Genomic DNA, 19922 nt, shown 5'->3' with positions numbered 1-19922 from the left:
ATCAATCTATTTACAACAATTAACCCAAAAATATACAATAAAACTACCTATTTCCCATGTGCAGGGCTTCCGCCCTGCCACACAGTTCACTGAGAAAGGTTTTCATTCCTCTTTATAAATTTTTCTGTGCACAACAATATTCCGACACCCCCTTTTTCAGCCAATAAAATTCGGTACTCCATGAACCTCTATTTACACACCTACGGTAGCAACATTGCATCCTAAACTACAATAAAGAAACCCTACTTTAAATTGTTATAAGCATACATGTATGCATTATTCTGAAACCCAAATGCCATTTCCTAACTAATTTTGGAGCAATTTAGATTGGGCCCAAACCCAAAGATTGGACACAGATTACCATACATAAAATTTGCAATGTTAGCCAGGTGTATGCTTCCAATTTGTGCATTCTTTTGTTTAAGTTTATTTTTTAATGGCGCATTGCTAGTCAGTTATTTGAAGGCTTACAGCTTGTTATAATACATAATGTATTGTTACCTCTGGTGTTTCTCTAGGCAGTGAACACACTCATTCAGCTGGAATGCATTGACAGAGGACAGCAAGTGGATTCATTCTTCGCCCCCACTCTCCGAGTACAGTTTCAGCAGAGTATTGTCAACCTTTTCCTTGCAGCTCCGTCAGATGGATTGCAAGAAAAAAAAATTCACAAGAAATTGTTTGTATCGCTGAAGCCTTTCAGGATCTTCCTTTTTCATCTGATTGAGATCCTTAATGTTGCACACTGAGGGACAAGGCTGTTTAAAGGTTGTACTGAGAGGCGGGGAATCGGGATACAAGTCAATGACTTCTCTTGGGTCATGATGGCCTTTGCTCTTCATGTAATGCTATTTAATATTACTGGATGCAGTGTAGATGGTTGTTAAAAGTGTTTCCCCTTTTACACTAAAGGTTAAACTGCAGGACAAAGTTGATTGTTATTTGTTTATTTAGCAGACGCCTTTATCCAAGGCAACTTACAGGGACTAGGGTGTGTGAACTATGCATCAGCTGCAGAGTCACTTACAACTACGTTACACCCGAGAGACGGAGCACAAGGGGGTTAAGTGACTTGCTCAGGCTCAGGCTCAGTGGCTGAGCTGGACCTCCTGGTTATTATTATTATTATTGATTTCTTAGCAGATGCCCTTATCCAGGGCGACTTACAATTGTTACAAGATATCACATTATTTTTTACATACAATTACCCATTTATACAGTTGGGTTTTTACTGGAGCAATCTAGGTAAAGTACCTTGCTCAAGGGTACAACAGCAGTTTCCCCGACCAGGGATTGAACCCACGACCCTCCAGTCAAGAGTCCAGAACCCTAACCACTACTCCACACTGCTTACACACCCTTTTCTTTAACCACTGGACCACACCACCTCCTGCGTGCTTACAAAAACAAGAGACACATATACTGAAGTGTTTATTTCTCCACAGAACAGGCAGCATACCAACAAGAACAACACTGTGCAAGCTCCGCATTGGTCAGATGTAATCTATCCAGGTAGCGGTAATCTAAAATGGGCTGACAGAGGATTACAGTGCAATTTCCATTGAGTCCTTATTCCTCTAGGATACTGATACAATACACAAGCTCAGCTTTGTAAAGCTTGTCTAAAGTGTTTTTTAATAGCCTCAGGAGGAATCGTGTCCTAAAGGTCTGACTTACAGCGTTGTAAAAAACAACAAGTAGAAAATTACCTGGTGATGGAGATGCAGAGAGTCTTTACATGATTTGAAAACCTCTCCTACAGCATCATTGTACCGTACAGCCAACACAAGTTCTACGATGATGGGATGATTGCACTGCATGTACTGTATGTCTGACAGCTTTGTAAACGTACAGTCCTATTCAGGTTAACAAACTCGATAACTTAATAATCAATAATTAAATAGAAGAATGACAGTGCTCAATAAGGTTTCAATTTGCTCTTCTATTTGAACTGGTATCAGGCTGTAGATTTCTTTGCTGGTCGATACAAAAGATAATGTTTCTTGCAACAAAGATTGGATTCATGCCAGCAACCTAAACATTTCCTAAAAGATTACACTAGGGGAGGTGGCAGCACATTGTCAATGACAGAAAATGTATTTATTTATTACCATTCTTTCTATTTATTGCCAGTGTGTTGAAATGGGTTCAGTAATTGTAGGCCTGTTAGCTGCAGTAGTCTTAGGCCAGAATGAAATATACATTCTCTCAATTAATTTAGCTTAGTTTGTAAAAAAACAAAATACATTAAGATTATCCTGTGCGGGCTCTTATGGGTATTTGTATGGGTCAAGCAAAGTATGGGATTATTATTATTATTATTTATTTATTTCTTAGCAGACACCCTTATCCAGGGCGACTTACAGTCGTAAACAAAAAAATACATTTCAAGAATCACAGTACAAGCATTAATACAATTAAGAGCAAGATAAAATACAATGACTTCAGTTCTAGTAAGTACAAGTATATTACAAAATACGAATCAATATCAGAGCAGGTAACAGTGTCAGTGATAGTTACATCAGGATACCATTAAAAGCAAAATACTACAGATTGAACAACACTAGTGGCAGATTACAGTGCAGTATTCTGTAAAGTACAGGATTACATGCAGTAAAATAGGGAGCAGATAAGAGCAAGTAAGGAAGAGTGATAAGTGTCCAGAGGGAAAAGAGGAGTTCTACGGGTGCTGTCTGAAGAGGTGAGTCTTGAGGAGGCGCCGGAAGGTGGGACTGGATAGTCCTGACATCTGTAGGAAGAATTTTCCCAGTAGAATGAATATTGAAACACTGGGTTAAATCCTAATAACAAACAAAAGGAACAATAATGTTGTGGACACCAAATCCAACATAGCCTTTCTACTGCTATTTGTGTTTTAAATACAAATTATCCATATGGGAATCTGACTGTATTATTTGATAGAATTAAAAAAAATCTGTAGTGCAGCAAAGGCTCGGTGAACTGTCTTTCCACCGCACCGCCCAAAAAAATAAAATATAAAAGAGCAAGAAAAGATAAATGTAGGTATCCAATATATATATATGTGTGTGTGTGTGTGTGTGTGTGCGTGTTATGGACCGTTGCCGAAATCGGGCAGTTGCCGTAATGCCCGGGCAGCTGGCGAAGTGCCCACAGCCACCCGGAAGAAAGATTTTTAACTGATACAGTATAAAACAAATAGAGAGTGAATTACCTTTGTTGCCGTTGCAATGTTTATTTAAATAACATAAATACTTCCTGACAACGCTATAGCAACAGAACTAAACAAAATATCAATGCAGTTTATTTTCATCATGGGTTCGATATAGAGGTTAGAGTAGGTGTGTGTGTGGGGGGGGGGGGCAGAGAACATTAGACATTTGCCTCAACATTACATTAAAATAAATATTACTTTCCATTAGCCTTTCATTTGTTACAACAGGGCACACACTAATTATATATATATATATATGAGTAAATGATTTCACCTCTCATGGGTTCGTTGCCCCTTTAAAAACTGACCCAGTACAACAGAAATGGATTTTTACAGCGCGGTTGCGCTACTTTTAATTAAACAAAAAAAATACAAACAAACACCTAACTCCGATTTGGAGCGCTAACCGTACAGGTAATTTCCCTGACTAACTTGTAGGACGGCTAAGCCGTTTACCTGGCATCACACACCAACACAGCACTTTTTTTGTTCTGGACTGCTCGGAAGCAGAGCACCTCTCTTCTGCTTCCTTCTACTCAGCAGCCTTGAGCAGACTGACTGCTCCTCTTAAATACCCTGCACCTGGTCCCAATTTAACAATAGCTACCAGGTGCAGGGGATAATTAATAATAAAACAATACAATCAAACAAACCAAAAAGGTGCATTTTCTCCATTTTACTCTTCAGGGAGGTTTTAACCCCCTCCCTGCTGTCTCACTCAACCCGCTGCCTTACAATATATATATATATATATTTACACTTTTCACATATTTATCAACAGCGTTGTATTATTATTATATATATTTTTTTAAGTAGTTTGTAAGTGAGTTGAAGTGCAGGCCTCTATCGTAACCATTGTTTGTACTTACATGGTTAAAACATTACTATATATTTTTGTAATGTACCAGGTATTGGGAGCCTGGCTCTTCTGAGCAGCGGTCACTTGAGGAAAACACTCAGCTCCCATGAAGGATGGTATTTACTTTGTGTTTGTTTTATTATTTACCCACTACAGTGCACATTAATGGGTGAGCAGGATGGTTTGATGTTAATCGAGGCCAGAAGGCAGCACAGAGAGTCCGGGCATGGATTGCTGGTACAAGCACGGAGCACATTTATTTAAGCAGACAAATGCTTAAACCACCCATAACCTAGTTCTATACATTCTATAGCATAGTTATCACTTGTCGCAGTGTCAGGTACTTCTATTAATTAGCCTTCTATTAAGTTAACCCACATTACTCTATATATATCCAAGGCACATCTACACATATATTCAACAGAAAAGTTTTAAGAAAAAAGGATCATTACAGTACTTTTAATATTTATTTGCTTTGTTAAGTATAGCTTCATTTACAATGATACAAATGAAAGCATTTCCTGAATGATGACATACTGTAGTAACAAAGCATTATAACAAACCACAAGCATTTTAAAAATGCATATATAAAACACTTCTCACATTTTTGTTATTGATTTAAAGGTCTGTATAATAGTATTCATATACTGTATTAGTAGGGTGTAGATTTATCTCATTCTGCACTTATGAACTTGCTCCTTTTCAGATGAAAAGGCTGTATCCTGTACCAGCTGCAGCAAAACTCACAGCACACTACATATATATTGTAGGAGAAGCTCATTCACTAGGGGTTGTTGAATAGCTGCAAAATAAAGTATGCATTTTGGTACATGTGTATAGACTGGCTGCAAAACAAACACAATTACTGTAATATGATACACTGTTTTTTGGTATATGGCATATCCATTCTTTATAATTTCAATTAATTATAATTTTGAAAACACAACATTTTGATATTGTCCTAATTGGAAAGTGTACTTAAAACCAAACAAATTAGCACACAAGTTAAAGTTTAGTCCATACGTTGCATAGCCATGGCTAAATCACTCAATAAACCCTTAATGCTTTCACGAAAAAGATCTAGACTTCTGCATCTATTTCTCTCGTCCACAATCTGTGCACAGGGTATCATCCCGGTGCGTGAGGAATCCTCGTCCAACCAGAGACACGGAGCACTTCATACAGGTGAAGCACTCGGTGTGCCACTGCCGCTCTTCAAACGAGATGTACTTCACCCCAGCCAGGCCTGCTAACAACATGAAGGGATTAACAGAAGGCTTACACACTGAACCAGTGAAACAAGCGATACTTTCCCTGTCGTATGCTTTGCACTTCCCAGCCTGGATTGTTTTTCTAAACTGAGGGGAAAGTGTGAAATTCAATTATTTATTTTACTACCAATAACTCAAAATTCTCTTTTAATAATACATGTAATAGAAGTTTTTTTTAAAAGGATATTTATTTGCAGTATTTACCATTACTGACACAATAAATACATTAATAAGTAAGGTGGCCCCAGGGCGATTACGATTTCTAACATTTCTGTCCATATAATACATACTGCATTCTAGATTACCTCTGCAAATGCTGCTGGCTTACCCTTCTGATAATAGATACTAATTTGCTATTCCAAATTTGGACAAATTATTTTAATGAGCAATAGAGATTTCTACGCTGTTAACACCTTGGATCTCAGTAATTACACAAAATGTTTTAAAAGGTCACAGGCGTACTTGTGATGGGCATGGTGCAGCCCACACACTTCTTTGCATAGAGGCTGCTGAAGCAGTCCAGGCAGTATGAGAACTCATCTCTGGAGGTGAAGCGCTGCCCTGCCAGCTGCTTCTTACACCCAGTGCACAGGAAGCACTCCCTGTGCCAGGGCTTGTCATGGTAAGTCACTCCGCCAGTTGTTATGGCCTAAAAAAAAAAAGTACTTCAGAATGGGACTCAATAGGATTTGCTGATACCTTAACATGCTCTGGTCACTATCAATATGTTATTAATTTTGTTTTTAACACAATATGACCCTAATATCAAAGCCTTGATTTTTCTAGGTGTCCAGGTGTTTTCTTCAGACTGCTCTGAGACATCAAATGCTCATGTAAGTCTGTCTGTCCTCATTTCCAATGTGGAGCGAAATCCTTACGGGTGTGCACTAATGAGTGACAGGGCACGGTTCCCTGCAGACAAGGGATTGGTGCATGTGTTCAGGCTTTCAGGTGCTGTGCTAATGTAATCTATCTTACTTTATTAAAAATGTAAAAAAAATTAAAAAATAAAAAAGAAATAAATACATATATATATATACAGTGCCTTGCAAAAGTATTCAGACCCCTGACCAATTCTCTCATATTACTGAATTACAAATGGTACATTGAAATTTCGTTCTGTTTGATATTTTATTTTAAAACACTGAAACTCAAAATCAATTATTGTAAGGTGACATTGGTTTTATGCTGGGAAATATTTTTAAGAAAAATAAAAAACTGAAATATCTTGCTTGCATAAGTATTCAACCCCTGTGCTGTGGAAGCTCCCAGTTTACGCCGATGAAAGAAATTGCCCTAACGAGGACACAATTACCTTACCATTGGCCTCCACCTGTGAACCATTAAAGTTGCTGTCACATTTTCTGGATAAAACCCCCACTGTTGAAGGATCATTGGTCAGGCTGTGAATCTGAAGGAAAATGAAGACCAGAGAGCATTCTAGAGATAAAGTAGATAAAGTTAGAGATACAGTAATACAAATGCATAGATTAGAGAAAGGGTACAAAATAATATACAAGTGTTTGGATATCCCAGTGAGCACAGTTGGATCAATAATCAGGAAGTGGAAGCTGCATCACACCACCCAGGCACTGCCAAGAAAAGGCCGTCCCTCAAAACTCAGCGCTCAAACAAGAAGGAGACTTGTGAGAGAAGCCACAGAGAGGCCAACAATCACTTTGAAGGAGCTACAGAGTTCAGTGGCTGGGAGTGGAGTAATGGTGCACCAGTCAACCATATCAAGAGCTCTGCATAACACTGGCCTGTATGGGAGGGTGGCAAGAAAGAAGCCGTTACTCAAAAAGTACCATCTGAAAGCACGTCTGGAGTTTGCCAGAAAGCATGAGAGTGACCCAGCTACGATGTGGGAAAAGGTTTTGTGGTCAGATGAGACCAAGATAGAGCTTTTTGGCCAAAACTCAAAGCACTATGTGTGGCGCAAACCTAACACTGCCCATGCCTCAAGACACACCATCCCTACAGTGAAGTATGGTGGTGGCAGCATCATGCTGTGGGGATGCTTCTCATCAGCAGGGACTGGGCATCTTGTTAAAATTGAAGGAAGAATGGATGGAGCAAAATACAGGGAAATACTGCAAGAGAACCTGCTTCAGTCCGCTAAAAAACTGAAGCTTGGGAGGAAATTCACCTTTCAGCAGGACAATGATCCCAAGCACAAGGCCAAAGCAACATTGGAGTGGCTCAAGAACAAAAAGGTGAATGTCCTACAGTGGCCCAGTCAAAGTCCTGATCTCAATGCCATTGAGAATCTGTGGCACTATTTGAAAATTGCGGTCCACAAGCGTCGCCCAACCAACCCGAACAAAATGGAGCAAATCTGCCAAGAAGAATGGGCCAAAATCACTCCGACACTGTGTGCAAAGCTGGTACATACTTACCCCAAAAGACTTAAAGCTGTTATTGCAGCAAAAGGTGGCTCTACCAAATATTAATGTGTGGGGGTTGAATACTTATGCAAGCAAGATATTTCAGTTTTTTATTTTTCTTAAAAATATTTCCCAACATAAAACCAATGTCACCTTACAATAATTGATTTTGAGTTTCAGTGTTTTAAAATAAAATATCAAACAGAACGAAATTCCAATGTACCATTTGTAATTCAGTAATATGAGAGAATTGGTCAGGGGTCTGAATACTTTTGCAAGGCACTGTATATATATATATATATATATATATATATATATATATATATATATATATATATATATATATATATATATATATATATATATATATGACATCATTTTTACTTCTATCTTTAAATCTGTATTCATTCTAATTAACATTATTTTATATAAACTTATATTTATATTATTATGCAATGCTGGCTCTGAGGATCAGCCTTGATTTGGCCTCCCCAGCGCATCAGCATGCACAACTTTTGAATTAATTTTGTTTATTTATTTATTTAAATGTTATATATTTACTGGAGTTAATTGTTCATTCTTTTCTGTTGAGTCCCGCTGGCATAATCGTGTTCAGTCTATTTTATCCATTTACTTTCTTTTATTCTTCTATATGTCGCATTGTCTAATTTTAGCTGTTCTAATACTACAAACTTTACATCATTTATGTCATGTCCTTGACTGGTGAAGTGCTGTACTATTGGTTCATTCATTTTTTATTTCTAATTAATGAAAGGTGGTATATAAAAAGATGTGTACTTTTTTACAGGAGTTGCACTGGTAAGCAAACTGCTTCTCAAAACATGGCACACAAAAGTAACCATTATCTTTCGGAATAAAAGACTTGGTTCCTATTGGCTGCTGACAGCGATGACATAAGAAGCAGGTTTCATGCCAGGAATTTCCCTTGTACTCCATTTTGCGGGAACCTAAAAAAAAAGGACAAATATATAGATTTCGAATAGAAGGGCTGCAGTGATTTACAAGATTACTGTTTGAACAAAGTCCAGGTGACCTAAATCACGAGACCTTGAAAACGTCAACTGAACCCTGAGATGCATTATTAACATAACAACTGTTCAAATGTTTAGGTTTCTAAAAAACATAACAAATGCGGTCTCAAACCTTTACTACCTGTTTTAAGTCATGATAATGTATGTTTTCAAAAGCTTAATATGAGAGGCAGTTTTTGTTGCTACTGAGTCAATAAATTCCAAACTGGCTTTAGTAAAAGTAATTTTAAAACAGGGCTCAAACTGCAGCAGATGTTTAAACTACAGAAGTTTACAGCCTTATAATTAACAAGTGTCAAAATGACATCCAGATTTCAAATGTATGAGAAGGGAGAAAAAAAATGTATATTAATATAGTAATACATTTAAAATGAATACAAGAAACCAGTGAAACTGCAGAAATTCATAAAATCATTTAGAACTAAATATAAAAAAGTATTATTATTTCTTTCTTAGCAGACACCCTCATCCAGGGCGATTTACAATTGTTACAAGACATCACATTATTTTTACATACAATTACCCATTTATACAGTTGGGTTTTTACTGGAGCAATCTAGGTAAAGTACCTTGCTCAAGGGTACAGCAGCAGTGTCCCCACCTGGGATTGAACCCACGACCCTCCGGTCAAGAGTCCAGAGCCCTAACCACTACTCCACACTGCTGCCTAAAAGTACACCCTTATTCATAAAGTGAATAAACTAAACTACACTAAAATGATATCCACTCATTTGCATTGCTTACCTGGCATGATGGTTTTCTTGCAGGTAAAGCATTTGGAGGAGTACTTCTGAGAATAGCAATCTGTGCAGAGAAGGAGCTCATCCTTGGCAGCAAAAGGCTTTTCCACCAAAGCCTTGCTGCACTGAGCACACTTGAAGCACTGTTCATGCCAGTGGCGGTCCTTGTATGACAGATCCTTTAGGACGACAAAGGGCAATGTAAAGTACTAGAAGAATGTGCACTATTATTGATAAAGGATTTCAGCAGTCTTTGCAAAAATGCATTAATATGGAAATTAAACACAATAATAAAAATATATAGTGTGCACTGTCTGGCCACTTTATTAGGACCGGTACCTAATAACAGGCTGGGCTACCATTTACCCTGATCACAGCCTTGACATGATGTGGCTCCGCAAGAAAGTGCCTTGAGGGATGTTAATTAATTCAGTCATTCATAGTTCAGACTTGACAAGCCTCTGTGGTCACAGCTGCCTCTCCTGGCAACTACTTTCCCTTTGTTTCACAATTGCTGATGCACCATGATAACCGATGAGCAGCCTACCAGCATAGAGTAACTGCTCAACATGCATCCACTAGCATGCCTCATGTTGCATCACAGGGCCTAATAAACTGGACAGGCAGTGTAATTCATCCATGCCTTTAAACACTGAGGAGGTTAAACTGTAACTGTAAGAAAGTAAGTTAAGTAACCAATGAATGCTATTTGTATTAAAGAATTGCAATGATTGCATGTATGGTTCAAAGTCCTTGCTGGTTGTTAATATGATGGTAAATAATAATGAACCTTCACGAGCCTACCTTGCAGTTACACCCGATAGGCTTACTGCAGTCTTCACAGCAGTTGGCAAACAGGTTCTCATAGCACTTGGTGCAGTACTGGGTTTCCTCTCTTAAGATATATTGTTTACCCAGTAGAGAGGTCTTGCAATAGTGACAGTCAAAACGCTCAGCACTCATGTTTCCAATGTACAACCTGACATGAAAAAAGAAAAAGGGAGATATGTGCTTCTCACTAGTGTGTATTATTGAGTGTACTGCAAGACCAGCACTAATGTGTGTGCCCTGCAAGTGCTTGTAGGATAGTGCATACTGTATACTGATTTAAATTTTTTTTTTTTTCTACTGTACTAAAAACAGGAAATTCTTCAAATACAATGTACCCAACCCAAGTGTACCACCTGGTAGTAATTCAGCATTCTGACTGGTGAAAACGGTACATTAGATTATTTTGGAGAGCAGTTGCATTGGACACAATGGAATGAGACATTGGAGACCAGGGAGTGGAATGAAAGCAAACAGCTAATCCACATTCCATGGATCTTCTGGGACCTGTCTGAGTGGAACTGATACGGTAATGAAGGCTTATAGTGGTCAAAGCCAAGGAATGAGTGGTGCCCAAACCAACAGGCTGCTAATTCCACCTTGTCAAGAAGGGTGATTGAGCGAGCTGAACCTTCATTGCCACTGAGTCTCAGAGCCGTGCCATCCTTACCCTGCTTTGATGAGTTGGCTGTATCTCACCATGGGGCAAAACTGTAACTCTTCATTGTAAGCTCCATAGCTCCATTGATAACAATGTACTTACATATGAATTACCACATGATTTCCTACTTATATGTTTTGGTCATACTTTATTTTAAAGGGGAACTTTACCAAGGTTATGCCCATTAATCAGGGGTTTATTGTGATTTCAAATAGAAAAAAAAAATCCTTAAATTACATATTTATCTCCCTTTTTATTGTCTGGCTTTCCTTCTGTTTCGTTTTTTCTTTATTTCCATATGGCAGTGCCCAGGAACGCTTTCTAATTGGTGGATGAAAGTTCTGAGGTTGCTTATATACAGTTTTAAAACCGCTCAGCAAACAGCAACTCCAAGTCGGGTTACATTTGTTTAAAGTCACTTTTAAGGCAGCAGGTTTGTAAATAAATGTTTTAAATGAGTTTAAAAACACTGTAAGTTAATTAAGTGATCATTTGTTTTTAAGCGTAGTGCATGAGAAGGTAAGCATTCTGAATTGTAATGCATTTATTTTAGAATCTGGAATGTTTACCAACTTGTACACTACACTTAAAAACAAATCATGGCTTAATTAACTTGCTGTTTACACAAAATGGGCGACATGTGTTAACCTGTCAGAGTTGTTAACAGTCAAAATAAAAGTGCACCTTATAATAAAGTGTGACCTTTTTTGGTCATTGATAATTCATTTAGTATATATTTAATATCAATTAACAATGCAATCAAACACTTACTCAAATTAGCGACCATGTATCTGTTCATGTCTACTTCAACTCCATTAAAATTCCATCTACAACAAACGTGAACAGAAGTTTCTGATTGAGCTCACAGCTAAGGTTTCTCTTTAGGAAACATGATCTGCTATAAGATTTTGATTTTCTTGGTCTAACAATTAATGCATAACATACAGTACTGTAAAAGCCAAATACTATGGATATTTAAACACATACAACACCAAATTGTGACTTGTTTGTATCCTAGTAACATGCAGAGCAAACCAAAATATTAAATGTGCCAATTGTGTCCATTGTGCAAACGAATAAAACTCATTTTTATTGAGTAGCTGCCTTTCTGAAATTGATTGACCTCCCCATGAAAGTTTACCACAGTGTTTTTGCAGGCAGTTTGCAGTTGAACATGCTTTCTCCATAGTTCTACTATGTATTACATTTTCTTTCCTATGTTTTGTCATGGTTCACTAGGTTTTTTATAAAGCTTTTGTTCACTCTGTTATACTTTTTACCACATTTCACAAAACTTGTATAAGGGTTTACCCAATTTAAATTTGCAACAAACACGATAAAACAGCAACTCTGTCTTTTCTAGGTAGTAAAGAATAGCTTAATACACTAAACAGAATTTTACAATATCTCCCTTTAAATTCTATAGTCGATATATTTTAATAAAATAACTGCTGTAAAGAATCCCATACCTTTCAACAGAATCAACTAAAAAAGTTCATGCACAAGTTATTTAATTTTAGCTACAAGCCAATACTGCTCAATGCTTAAAATTTGTTTCAACAAAAGCTCTCTTCAATGCAAAGTCATGAAAGATGTACCTTCTGTCTGATGATGTTAACAAGGCTCTGTGGTGAGGTGCCACGAAGTGAGACATGCATGCATGTAAAACACCATCTATAAATACTGTCTCTCTAATTACCCTAAATCTCAGGGGACAAGAATCAGGATCTGCTGCGCATTTCTGTACCTTTTAAGGGAGAAACGTATTTGGTCTGCACACTGAAATCTTGGCTGCTCCAATAAGTAGCATTTGTCATGTTCTTTAGTGTTCAGTGTGCAGAAGATTGAATGCTACTTGTTGGCAAGTGAAACAGGGCATGTAAACCGTATATGGGCTGAATCACCCTTTAAATAATGAGCCCTGTAAGTGTGTGTATGTGTGTATAACGACTCTGCATCACCATGCGCAGCTCACTATTAGTTGTGTTTTTTTTTGTTTAACACTTGTATGTTTATTTGAGCACGTACTTATGTATGATTTGATTAACAGTAGAACTGCCACGGCAGTCATTTTGACCGTTTCAGTTTTTCAAATTTAAATTACTCTGCATGTCTGAAAGTTATGCGGCTGTCCGTCGTTTATGACGTTTCCTAAATACATTTATTAAATACTAGGGCTGTCAGTTAAGCCTCAAAATAGCAATCGATTAATTGGGCACACAAAATATAATCGTTTGTGTAAATATCGATGATTGTACTGCCCACATATATTTTCGCTCCATTCCTCTACCCACGACGTTTTAATATCAACTCTGTTAAGTAAGCGTTATAAACAACAATTGAATGCGGGGGGTAAAATTACGCCTTGGTAGTTTCAGGAGAAAAACAAAACACAACAATACTGGCAACAGGCCTAAAACACGTTTAACATACTACAGGAGTGTTAGTAAAATATTTATTCCAAACAGATTACAGTACTTTGGAATGAAATCTATATAAACTACACACGAGTTTATGAAAAACGTTTTATTCCATGACAGCTGCAGCATCGCATTTGAATAGTACTGTATTATTATTATTATTATTTATTTCTTAGCAGACGCCCTTATCCAGGGCGATTTACAATCGTAAGCAAAAACATTTCAAGCGTTACAATACAAGTAATACAATAAGAGCAAGAAATACAATAACTTTTGTTCAAGTAAAGTACAAGTTTGACAAACCACAATTCAATAATACAGCAGGTAATAGTGATAGTTACATCAGGATATGATTAAATAGTGATAGTTACATCAGGATGTGATTAAATACAAAGTACTACAGTTTGAGTACTACGGTTGAGTATCATGTCTGCTTGGGGCATCTTGGGCCAGAGAATACCACGCATGGAAAATGAAGTTTGAGAATGGCTTAGGGGTTACCCCTGCTGTAACCTGTATAATGCTCAGCGGAGAGTAGGACCCCTCTAATGCCTATGAAGACTACCGCCCCATTGGAGATTGCAACCTTTGATTTCTTAACTTTCACCTGATTATTCTTAGAATTATTTTTTTAGAATACAAGATGCTCAATTCATAGTTTAATTTCTGGTATTTATTATCTTAAATATTTGAAATGCAGCATATATCTTTCAACAGTGTTTATCGTTGTGCTCATGCATGGATGCAACACTGTCAGAGACTGTGATTTTGATAGAAGACAGTGTTATTTTTGGCAGATGTTATTTACAGTGCACAGTTCAAAGAGAATCCCCAGTCGACCCACAGAGCAGCTGTTATTCTGCAGTTTATATTGGACTGAATCCAATAACATTGATTGTGCTCAAACTTAAAGCGTGATGCAGATCCAACATAAGAGTTCAGCAATACCAATTGTTTGCTTCTAATATATACAATAATCTACTTTCAGAAAAAGAAATACATATGTTTTAGAAACATGCAGTCAGTTTCATTGGTGTGGATTTAAAAGGCAGCTGTTATTAGGATTAAAACATAATCTGTTGACCTTTACCAGCATGTTTGTATAGGGTTTTGTAACAAACTGCTGGAGGTGTGATAATAACATGAACCCGTTCTGTTAGTAACTCAATTCAGCATATTTCATGCATGGTGACCTCATATGGGGGCGGATAAAAAAAAACTCTTCTAGTCTTTATATGGGGACAGATGGAAGACGCAAATGCATGATGACCTCATATGAGGATGCCATCTTTTCCCCTATAAAAGCAATGGAAAACAACAGAAAACATTTCCAATGAATAAAATATTTATTGTGTCCAAAACGACTTTTTTTCAGTTATTTTCAATATTTCATGCATGAAAGGGTTAAAGACGTTCGTGGTGATACAAACCTATATTGTGTACAAGTTCTAATGAAGTGCCACGAAGTCTATGTTCCACAGTATAATTCAATGATTTGATACACAGCATAGGGCCGTATTCACAAAACTTAGGAAGGACATTTAAAAAGAAAAAAGTCATAGCAAAACAACTCAGGCAAGATGGCTCCAGACATATCATTAATATCAACAGGGTTTGGTACCACATGATTAGTGAGAGCCTGATATAGTCCTAATTGCCTAACAACATAAAACACAGTTTGAATTCTGTACTCAAAACAAAGTGAGATGTTGAGGACGACTATTTCGTCCAAGTTCTAAGTAGAGCACACTCCTCGGAGCTGGGTGATAAGCTATGCCCAGATTCCAAAACTTTGTCAATTTGTCTGTCATTCAGAATAATCAAGCAGAACACTATACCCCTACAGGGATATTTAAGAGCTTGTGAAATACTATACCAATGCTGAAGACATGTAAGTGGTCTCCTAAGGAGTGGGCTCTGAATGTGCTGCCAAAGTGCCCTCTATTTAAATGCTAGTGATATTTACAGAAGTGTGCAACTCAATTCAACACCATCTAGCTGTCTAGTGAGGACATTCTTCCAACAGTGGTTTAAAAACCAAACACAAGTACAGTACTAGAAAATACAGTACATCCCAATATAGATTTACTGTATAATGAGAAAGCATCTTATTTAATATACCGAGCATCAAAAGAAACTTATCACTATTATAACACATTTATTTTTTAAAAAAATAAGGTATATAAATGATGGACATTGACGAAATGTTTTTGGTTTCTTTTTAATCACGAGGTCACTCCTCCTTGAGTGGCTATGACTGAAGCAAATGCACTTAATCACCTAATTAGCGAGGCAGTTGATTGGACACTGGATATGGAGTGATTTCAGCTGTTGAATTGCAAGCTTGAATAAAAACAATAAAGAAAATCACAGAAAAAAAAACAATATGCCATGTCTGTCAAGAGAGCAGCGCCTTCATGCAATCAGCATGTTGGAGGCTGGACTAGGGCAGCGCACTGTGGCTCGCAGTCTTGGGTGCTCACAGCCAGCAATTTCAAACCTGGCGAGACGGTATAACCAGACACACTCTGTCAATGACAGGCCATGAACTGGGAGACCAAGAGTCACAACACCTGCCCAACATCGACAGATCATTTTGATGATCAATTGATGTCAATTATTAAATCAGCGCAATAAAAAGTCACTGCACCTGCTCTAAAACAGTTTGTCATTTTTCGATCACATCTCTAGTGAATTTTATCCAAATGTAAGTGGTTTCTTTTGATGCTCATATATAAGCGATACGTTTCTTTTGATTCTCAAATATAAATGATAAGTTTATTTTGATGCTCAGTATAGATTCTAAAGTAGTAAATGTTTACTGGAGTATCAGCTGCAATTGGCAATGGTAGTAGTTATATTCAAACAAATAAGGGTTGCAATACAATAGTTAATTATGTATCACTCATTTCTAAAATGTATTCCATCTTCAATTTTTGAAAATCGAAAATACTGTCTTCTTGATTGCCTGTCCTACATTCCATCGAGTGTCATGCTGGCTGATGTAACACATTTTTTTTTCTCTTCATTCACAGCAGTTGCCACAGCAGAGCTCCTACACACGACCAATGTGCATCCCAGCTGCCCAGCCTTACTGACGAGGCACAAATCACACTTGCTTGACATCAATTGAGCAGGAAATTCTCCAGTTCTACCAACTTCTCTTTGGAGCAAAGGGAAGAATCTGACTGCTTCTGACCGGGTTACCTTTAGTGTTTGCAGTAATGTTGTGGTTACAGTAACTCAATCATCTGGGAGCTCTTAGGCTCAAAAGTGCCAACTTGTTTGTGCTTCCTCTTCCTCATTAGACTGACCCAACAGACATGCACAACGAGAGCTGCACTGCTATAGCAGCAAAGTGTGTTAATTACGACTGGTAGCCGTTTAGCTTAATCATCACCTTTTTAGAGAAGAAGTTGCATCGGCCAGCTCAATGCTGATATATTGCACAGTTAAAAGGATGGGGTACGATAAGGCATGATTTTTGCTCCTTGGCAATGCTTAATATGAAACCTTCACCAAAAAGGCCAACATAACCTAAACAAAAAATAATAATTTTTACATTAAAAAAAAAAAGAATGATTTACTGATAATCTACTATACAAATCTGAAAATGTTCATGTTGAACTACATTCCTTAAGTATGTTAAACATTTTTTTTAGTAACTGCAAAACTTGCATCATTATGTACCGTATGATGAAAACAAGATACATGCCCTTTGTCATTGTGATTATTTAAAAACCTGTATCTAGTGACACAATGTGCCACCATCACCATAAACCATGTTTTGACACAAATTGTTTTATTCCTTTGAAAAAAAACACTATTTTATCAGAAAGATTTGATTTATAACCTGCTAAAATATATTTAAGAGCCCAGTTCTGTTGTGTTTTAAAAGGGAAGCATTTTTAAAGCATTCACATTATATTTTATCCTTAAATGTCTTTTTCTACATGTTAACACAGATACAGTATGTATATGTGCATTAAAGAGCCTCACATTTTCTGCTATCATTATATATTTTACTTTAGTAAAGCAATACCATACAAAGTAATCTCACATAGCACTATTAAATACTTACAATCCATACTTTAAACTGACCAAGCTTAATAATACACCAAATGGAAAAAGAGAACAAAAAACATACCTTGGTTTTTACATAAAAATGACAATTAGATACACAGCTGCAAGTCTATAAAACAACACAGAATAAGCTATCCAAGGCAGATATTCACATCATGGGGATAGTTTTGTGGAAAATATTCACAGCCAGTGTGAAACAAAGTCCCAGATAGCCCCCTGAGTCAATGTCTACATTTGCCTGGCTAAGCCTCTTTTGGAGATACTGGATAGGGGAGAAAGACTGGAGTGCAGGGCCTGACAGGAGATCGCAGACATGGTTTGGATGGCTAATGCAAAATAAATATTATTGCAAACCTCTTTATATTGGCACCATCTTTTTTCATTGATTTTCAAGAAACTCAAAATAAAGAACAAGGGTCTATAAAATGGGAATTATGCCAACAAAGGATGATGAAAAATGACATATTTACTAAAGGATATTGTTTTACCTTTAATGAAACAAACAGTATTTGCAGAAATTAATTTGTCTATTGACACATTCTTATTTCTGTCTGTGTATGAAATACACAACGTAGGTCCACGTGTGCAATTTTGCTCAATTTACGGTAATTTATCCTATTTTGCAATCCAATTTTAATGCGAGCCAGTATCATATAGCAATAAAGGCCCAGATGTGATTTTGTTTTGGGATTTTGAACAGTCTAAAGGCTCTTCAGCATTTCATGGTAAAAAGTGAAGTTAAAAATGGTCCCTGAGGCCATTTGGCCCATCAGTGGTTAGGTTAGGGATCTAGGGATCTAAATAAAGTAGCTCTGTAAGGTCTTCCCAATCTAATTTCCATTCAACATGCATTAAATTAAAAAGAACAAATTCCTTAGCTTTTGGGATCCTAATTGTATAAATAAAGAATATGTTTCGTTCAAGTTCAGCCTCTGTTGGAACCGTATCTACTCCCTGGTTACACTGAGAGACCAATTTATATTGGAGTTTGTACAGCAAGGTCCTATCCCTTAAGACAATGTTTATCTTAAGACAAACTACCTCAATTTGGATAGTCTTTCATTCACCCACAACTGTTCTGACTTCGCTCTGAACCAGAGGTAAAAAGGGAATTGTTAGAAAAAAATAAAATGAACACAGCTGCTCACAGAATTGCATAATGATGCAGAATGACCTAAATCCTGGGATGTTTATTTTTCAATGTATTTCTGAATATTCTTGCATAATCATGTGCAGCAATGTTCTTTCGAATAGTCCGATAGTTTCTCTGCACTAAAGCAAATATTACTCCATACTGCTGTTTTCACGTTGATCAACCAATAAGCACTGATACAATGCGAAACAAGCAGAGATTTGTGAAGCATGCCAAAATGAAATCTGATCAGAATGAACCCTCGGCCAATCAACATGCAGTCATTATACTGACATTAAAAATGTAATAATAAAAACCCTACAAACTCTGATATGCTATCTACACCCACTTAAATCCAAAGTAAAATGAGTCGAGGAAAACAATTATAATAGAACAGTGGTTGCAAAACTTGTTACAAAAAGATTAAATATAGTCCTGATAAAATAATATTTTAATATTGTTTATTCCATAAATTGTACTCTGACGATGCCCAGAAAAATGTCTTTCAGAGGGTGGGTGGATCAGGGTAATTTTTGCTATAAACAAATGTAATTTCTATAAGAATAACAACATGTATACACTTACAATAACAGACAAAATGAGATAATCAAAAACTTACTTTTGCATTGAGAGAATTATGAAGCTTAGTTAGAGGGCCTTTAGTTTCCTCTGGCAATTTTCCTAAAATTTTTATTCTGACCTGAAAAATAAATTATTAGACATGATATTATTCATATAAAAGTGTACAAAATAAGATTTTTCAAAAGTTCAATTGAAGTTTGGGATTGTTTGAGGGTTTTACAGGGAATCCAAACAGACTGCATCAAACTCTTATCCTCTGAGGCAATACTGGGATAACCATAAATAAGAGGTTGGTGTTCTTAAAAAGTCCAGCTGTGGCCTATCCCACAAGGGTATAGAAGTAGATCAAATCACCCCCTTAGTCCTCTAAAAATAAATCAGAGGTTTTAATCTTGCCAGTTCCCTATTAGCAAGACAGCTGTGACAGTAATTGCATTCATCATTTTAAACTGATTGAAAGTGTGTAATGAAATGGTGCTCCCCACACCTCATTTGTTATGGAATTGTAGTTTTCTACAGCCATCATTAACTCTGCACCCAGGAAATTGAAGAGCAGGTTGGTTATATCTGTGCACACTGTCTTCAGCACGTGCTTTGCAATGTTAGCTTGTGTTTCATCTGAAAAGACAACAAAAGATACAATGTGCAGTAACTCTTTTTTTCTAAAGTAACCCACACATACATTTATAAATTTAATTAACATCTAGGTGTTAT

The 19922-nt window shown here is 36.9% G+C and overlaps 1 protein-coding gene across 2 annotated transcripts; it reads right to left on the bottom strand.

Moving 5' to 3' along the window:
• Window positions 1-3483: 3483 nt before the first annotated feature.
• On the bottom strand, window positions 3484-12631 carry LOC117403314 (four and a half LIM domains protein 2-like). 2 transcript variants are annotated; one of them, XM_059023566.1, is made up of 7 exons: window positions 12590-12627; window positions 11763-11818; window positions 10307-10481; window positions 9507-9681; window positions 8509-8678; window positions 5786-5972; window positions 3484-5298 (listed from the first exon to the last, which is right to left on the bottom strand). In XM_059023566.1, exons 3-7 carry the CDS (start codon window positions 10463-10465, stop codon window positions 5147-5149), a joined length of 843 nt encoding a protein of 280 aa, XP_058879549.1. In that variant the 5' UTR covers window positions 10466-10481; window positions 11763-11818; window positions 12590-12627; the 3' UTR covers window positions 3484-5146. The 2 variants fall into 2 exon arrangements, with proteins under 2 accessions (XP_058879549.1, XP_033861265.2); XM_034005374.3 differs by lacking the exon at window positions 11763-11818 and having other exon boundaries at window positions 12590-12631.
• Between the last annotated feature and the right edge of the window lie 7291 nt (window positions 12632-19922).

The sequence above is a fragment of the Acipenser ruthenus genome, chromosome 5 (assembly GCF_902713425.1).
Source record: "Acipenser ruthenus chromosome 5, fAciRut3.2 maternal haplotype, whole genome shotgun sequence".
NCBI lineage: Eukaryota > Metazoa > Chordata > Actinopteri > Acipenseriformes > Acipenseridae > Acipenser > Acipenser ruthenus.
Note: the sequence above shows the minus strand (reverse complement) of the source record. Positions and strands in the feature narration are given on the sequence as shown.